Genomic DNA, 7,260 nt, shown 5'->3' on the forward strand with positions numbered 1-7,260 from the left:
GTGGTGAAGTTGTTTTTACTTTTCACATGTAGTCTTTTCTATGTGTGGTACATGACAATAGATGTGACCTGCCTCCATTCTTCCCATATCACATTTCATTTGTTAGTGGGAAACATTGTTTTATCCTACTGATAACTTTATTCGTCTTATTGGCAGATATTTGCATATCACTGCACGTCTTTGGTAAAGATTTAATCATTTTTTATCTTTTTAATTTTCATAAAAATCTGTAACAGTATATTTATATGAAGAGAATTCAATGGGAGATGCACCGATAAACATATCAACCAAAGATATCAAGAATAATTATATCAATGGATTACTGAAACGTTATTTTATTTAAACTTTTAATCAAACCAAAACAACTGTTTTCAAAAAGTATTTTTTCTTCAAAGCAAATATGTTTTTTTTTTAAACAGTTCTATAACAAATTTTGTTCCCATAATATCAGAATCTCTGTAAGAATTCTTGCAGCTGATTGACGATTTCTGTGTCCACAGTTTCCATTAGCGATCGGAATCCTTCATCTCCTAACAATTCCTGCTGAGCTTTCAGCTTCTCATAGACAAACTGCTGTAGTGACACTGCATGCACGGGGTCCCTCAGAGCGATCTGAGAAGGAAGAACAAAGAGAGGAGAGATACATTATAATGCACACTGATATACTTTAATTTCCTCCACAGCACTGGGTGCAGGTTGTGCTTCGCTGCTTCAAATCCTAATCTTTGCATTTGAAAAATTGTATTCAAAGATCAAGAAAGTGATTATTTTTCTTTTATTATTTCCTAATATTTTGCAAGCTATATCTACACTGAGATGGTGAACAAACACACACAAACAATGATTAACAAAATATTTCTGGTTTGCCATTTCCCCCCTGTGGTGTGTAAATCAGAACAAGTACACCACCCACACTCCAGAAGAACACATATACCAGAACAGTAAGAAGTACAAGGTCATGAACCGCTACTAACATTTCCACTCATGTTGCTTAGAAACCACCCCATGACATCCTACCATATCTAGGCCTATAAAATAAAACTGCTGAGAAAAGATAATTTTTTTTGGTTGCCTCTCTAAGGTTAAGTGCAAATAAGAAATGAGTGCAGATGTGAAATTCAGTGGTCATGCTGGGTGTTCCACTTCCTCCGATGAAGCCATTTGCTGTGGTCCAGATCTCTCCCCCCCGTGGACTACAGCAATTGTGACATTTCTGCTATGGGCCTGTTAAATCAGCTATAACTTTATCATTCAGTAATAACAGTAGTACAAAAATTCCTTCCATAAAAAAGTGTTATTATCAAATATGTCCTGGTTAAAATTAAAACTAAAATTATATTGCATCTTCACAATTGTTTTTTTTATGGCCAAATGAATATAAAACAAAATATAAAAAGTCTGAAAGCCCATAGTGGGAGAAAGTTTCAATTTTACATGGGTTTGCAAAACCATTAGGAATACACAAAGTGGATTACTTTGGATACTTTGGACTACTGAGAAATGTGCTTCTATTATATATTTTGTGTTCTCCTAAGGCATTGATGATACAATCAACAAAAAAACTTTTTATCACCTCTCACCTTAAAAACCTAATTTGCTGCTATGGTTTACGACCCTTTGCAAATCATTGTTACTCTTTACTTCCTAATAAAACAAAAACTATATAAACATATGTTGCAAGCTGTAAATTTATATGGAATATAGAATACAAAATCTGTTCAAGGGGAAATAAAAACCAGCTGCTGTCATTCTGTTGCTAGATTATGGTATAATGAGGATCTGTGGTTCACTTGGGCTTTACTTTACAAGCCAACTACGGGCCCCCTAAGAGTACATATCACAGGAATGCTAAGCCTGTATATTACATGGTAGCTGAGTTGGCCCGTCATTATATAATGGACCACTTACCAACTGCTAGGCTTTCTATCATGAGCTCTGCTTCTATACTTCACTCCCCGACAAAAATGCCATAGCACACTAACATCAATGCCAGCAATGTATTTTAAAACATCTATACATCTACTGAAAATCAATATATGCTGGATATAGAATTCCATGGAAAGCTCTTAAAAACCCTTGCTTGAATCTGACAAAGGGTTTATTAGTGATTCATAAGCTCTATTTTCTTACTTTGATATACCACTCCAGAGAAAGATAAATAGTACCCCATATCTCTTGAATAGCACTTGGCATGAGGCGATGCTTTGAAATGAAATGGGTCAGAAATAGCAAACAGTTTTTCATTGTGCATAACTTCTATGAATAAAGATAAAACACAGAGCTCTAGAAGGATGATTGACACAGTCTCTGTTGTGCATAAATTCACACTGATGTCATGGACTATCCAATATTTGTTCTCATGCATTTGTTCTAATGCTCCTGGTCTCCTGTAGCTTTGTTGCAGCCACTTGAGTCTATATACATGTATATCAGTAATGGCTGCACTTTCAAATGCTTTTACCCAATACTGCATAGACCAGTCAATACACCCTTATCCAGAAATTGTTTAATTTGGGAGAAGTCCAACAAATATTATGATATGTCCAGGGGTTTGGCAACCTCTTAAAACAATTTAGTTGTGTCTATATCTATTAATGTCCGATTTCTAAAGCCATACAGGAAGTTCAGGGCTTGGTGTTCTAAAAGGGCAGAGTAAATTGAAGAAATTACATATTTACACAGTGGGTCATGACAGCAATTGTTTTTGAAAGAGGACAACGCTTTGGACAAATGTATGTGTCTTAATAATGTAGTTGCACCATACAGATTAAAGCATAAATGGAGTTTAGAAAGGAGTGTCATTTTCAAGGATACAATATGACACAGCCAGGAAATATCTCTTTAAGAAGGACTCCAAAAGAATTTTGTTAAACTCAACAAAGTTGAGTAGTTTGTCTAGTGTGGTGTCTCCTAAGAGGATGTGAGAAATATATGAAGCCGAGATATACTGACTTTCTAATAGAAGTAAAAGTGTTTTTGGAGTTGGCATATATCTAACTTTGGAGGGTTTATGTTGCCTGGCTTTTTTTTATGTTTAATTTGAAGGCTTGAAATTTTTTTGAGTATTGAATTGGTTGGGTATTATTATTGGCACATTAATATGTCATTAGTAAAAAGGCATAGCTTGTGGTCATACCATGTGAGACCGAGGCCTTTTATATAATATGGTTTGTTAAATAAAGGTAGGAAGAGGCTCAAAATCTTTACATAATGAAAATATTAGAGAGAGTCTGTGCCTTGTACCATGTTGGATCGGAGGTCTGAAGCCAAGGTATTGGACAAAAGCTGTGGAACCTTTATATATGGTTGACACGTCTGGTGATAATATCAATACTTTCAGTAGCATACACAATTATAAAGCCTACCATCAATCATTTTTATTTTTTCCCCATACAAAATGGTGGTATGTCCCCTCTGATAATCTCCATGTTAAATCAGCACAAACATGGAACTTAAAACAATCTTTTTCTTTGCCAAACTTACTAAATAAATACCCAATACAGAACAGATCAGTCAATACACCCTTATCTAAAAATTGTTTAATTTGGCCCACCGAATATAATAATGTTCACAACCTGTGAAACAAGGTAGTTGTGCCTATATCTATTTATGTCTAATTCCTAAAGCCATATGCAAAGGGTTCTGGGTTTGGTATTTTATTATGGGAAAAGAAAAGGAATTGGTTGGTTATGGACATTAATATGTAAAAAGTAAATCAGTAAAAAGGCATAGCTTGTAGTCACCCTGTGAGAACGAGGCCTTTTCTATATTATGGTTTTTAAAATAGAGATAAAACATGGAACAGAGCACTTAAAACAATCATTTTCTTTGCCAAACTTTACTTAACAATCACAAATAAAATGATACAGCTAAGCAACTCACCAGTGCATAATTATCAAACAAAACTATAATTTGTCACAGGAGACTCAGCTATGCCTCTCACACAACCCACAGAAGTTGAAACCAAGGCCAAGGCTGTCAATCACAACATTACATTCACATGGTCACTGTTCTCAGAAGGGGAATTAGCAGACATCAGAATTCACAGAGAGTTGTTAAAGATGGAGTGGAGAGTTTAGCCTGTTACTTTTGACAAAAAAGTCAAAATTAGCATTTTGGTGACAGCACTGTGAAGTGAGCTTAGGCTTATATATTCCAAAGGCAGAAGAAGTGCATACAAAACAGCTGACAGAGGTTATTATGCAAGTGGCAATATGTTTTTATGATGGGAAATTGATAAACCTAGTTTAAAAATAATTATACCTTAATTTAGAAAAATGAAAACCAATGTCTGGTCCCAAATCCAATTTACTTTAAAATTCTGTTGGTTTGTGATATGAATCTCTTGGTAACCAATTTCAAACTAGAGAATACAGATTTTTATTTCGCTAAACTGGATGGAAATCACTTTCTATAGACAGAGACATTTTTACTGAGACCAAAACAAGGAATGCCAGCTGGCTATATGATCTGCCAAACAAAATAATGGTTGATGAATGGATTAAAGGGAAAATCTTTTTTTAAGAAAATTTATTTTATCCTTTTTTATTTATAGGTAGATAGGACTACCTTACATTTTTTTCGTATACAGAATAATATACAATTCATAAATGAAAAAATATATTCTTTATTTTATTGTATATATATTCTATCCAGCAAGGCAAAATAAATCTTTAGGCTTCTTGTTGTAATTATTTCCCTTGCTCCTTTGTTGTAAATAGATAATAATAGATGTCCAGGTCAAAGAAAGCAAAGCTTATAGGAAATATTGGCAGCTACTCACAAGAATTCACAAAGCATTGCCTCCCTGACTTCTCTACAGTGTGTAGATAAAACCTACTTCTAACCCAAATAAAGACAATCCAATAACTGTATTTTAACCATGATATAAATGTATGCATTTATTTATTATGTTTTTATTTGGCTAGTGCTCAGCTTTAACGTAAAGTATAACATTCTTCGTATTATGAATATAAAAAGTTAACAAGTAGAACAATGTGCTACAGAATCAAGAATATAATAAATCAGGAAACAGCTTGTAAAGTTAAATCATTTATGTGTAACAATTTCATTTTATGTATTTTGTTTCTAGTTTATTTAGTATGAACTTTTTTTTCCTTGGCTAAAGCATTCCATATAGCGATATGTAGTGTGAGACAGGTACCAAAGAAAGATAAAGCACTCCATATAGATCTTCCCTGCTCATATAATATCCCTGGGGATATTTCTCATGGACGATGTTACAACCATCGCTCTTTTCCTGCCAGCTGTTTTATTAAATGCCTTATGGCAATTTAGATTGATGTATAGGCTTCTATTATATCTGGAAGTAAAAGAAGAGCCATGTGTTACTCCATTTATAAAAAGGTATATTCTTTTCCAATTTCTGAAAAATAAAAACGATGATTTGACAATGATTCTGCCACTTTCATGTACGTAAATTTATAAAGAATACCATCTCGCTGTATAATTACAAATTGTAGAAACAGATGTTTTAAAGTGGACCTATCACATAAAGAACTAAGGTGTTTATTTGAAAGAAGGAACCAGGAGGCACCTGTATGTACTTCTATTTGAAAAAACTACCCAAACACACACTGGGAGCTCCCTTAACGGCCCTTAAAAGTCTTCTTTGGAAGTCAAAGCATAGATGACTCACCTGTGTGCATGTGGGAAGATGGGGTCTGGGACAAATCATTACATTATACTATGAACCAGCTAATCCTAGTCCTTTCCTCATTGCAACGTATGTATATGCGAAGGGAAGGCAGGCTGAGGAGATCAGGGTTACTGGCTGGTTGCTCACATCCAATGACCCCACTGCCTGGTGGTTGTCAATCTGCTTTTCTCTTTTCTCAATTTCACAATTTTCTGCATTTCTCAATTTGCAATACCTGGCATATTTAACTAATCCAGGATAAGGTAAAACTGCACCTGCATTTTCTCCCTCCTTTTTCATGTTACCAAAGAAAAACATTTTTTATTTTACTACATAAAGAGACTTGAATTCTCCTCTCTTTATTCCGTATGTCTTCTATCACCCAAAGTAGAATACACAAATCAAACTGCTGATCTTTAATCAAACCAGTGAAAATATCTCTTTTATAACCTTAGCAAAGGTTAACAGATTTACAATTCCATATCAGGCTACAAGCCATGTCATTTACTCATTAGCTTAAGCTCTTGTCTCATGACAATTAACGCAATCAATATTATTGATTACTAGCAGCGTGCTGAATGTTCAGTGTTTCAAGCTATACATAAAAGATCCAGCCCTCCATTAACTGTTTGATGCATGACCATGTTGGACATCTTCAGGGCAAGAGATAGCACATTTTTGTGCCTTCAGGTCATCTAGGTCACTTGCATGCTGAATAGCAGGTAAAGGAATAAAAATAAGACAAACCTAATCTTGGGCAAAACTGTTCATTGATATAACACCATGCAGTCTCTGAATTTCAATATAAATGTGTTTACTTCTGTAAAAGCCTGGGTAAGGAATTCAGCACATAGGACCTTTTTTTATGCCTATACCGAGCTCTGTTCACTGTAGTTCATAGTTCAGAGTGAAATTTAAACTCTGTTCACTGAAATTAGATGAAAATGCATTTACATGCTGAATGCTGAACAAGAAATGGTTATCTCAGGTCCATGACAGCCTGGACTAACTGGAGTTGGATACCGGTTGGCTGCGAGTCTGCACAGGACTGAGCCAGAAAGTAAAAGCTACATTTTTTATGTATGTTTTGTCTCCACTATTTATAAGGGAGCTAAATCTCAGCTTTAAGTACAAAAAAATAAAGTTTTAAAGTTTTGTAAATCTGCAGTATAGATGACCTTAAAACACATACAAATGCCAAACACATGCACACACACGTCTTACATATAAAAAACATGTGAGTGCATGAATCTGTCTTTATATTAGCTACAAGTATTTTCCAACACAAGATATTTTAGACTGAGACTAGGAGGGGTAGCACCACCAGGCAATCACAGTTTACTGGCCATCTCACCATTCTGGTGATGCCCCTTTACAGTTCAATTAGCAGGCAGGTTGGTGACCAATTTGTCTTGCTTAAAGCTGCGTACACACTTGCAATTTTTGTCGGAAAGAATCTTTCACAATCCTTTCCAACGACAAGGGGCTGCACGATGCATGAACGCTGCTGTACATACAGCACCGTTCATGCTCTATGGAGAGGGGAGGGGGGGAGCGACGGAGCGGCACCCTGCTGCGCGCTCTCCCCTTCCCTTTCATTA

At 35.3% G+C, this 7,260-nt stretch overlaps 1 protein-coding gene across 1 annotated transcript in view; it reads right to left on the reverse strand.

Annotated features, from left to right (window-relative positions):
* Window positions 1-319: 319 nt before the first annotated feature.
* The window catches only part of IPO11 (importin 11), a 228,385-nt gene continuing 221,444 nt past the window's right edge, over window positions 320-7,260 (reverse strand). Inside the window, exon 30 of the mRNA XM_072416367.1 lies at window positions 320-612. Within this exon, the coding sequence (XP_072272468.1) occupies window positions 448-612 (165 nt within the window). The 3' untranslated portion in view covers window positions 320-447. The remainder of the gene's footprint in view (window positions 613-7,260) is intronic.

Source organism: Pyxicephalus adspersus, chromosome 6 (assembly GCF_032062135.1).
Source record: "Pyxicephalus adspersus chromosome 6, UCB_Pads_2.0, whole genome shotgun sequence".
Taxonomy (NCBI): Eukaryota; Metazoa; Chordata; class Amphibia; order Anura; family Pyxicephalidae; genus Pyxicephalus; species Pyxicephalus adspersus.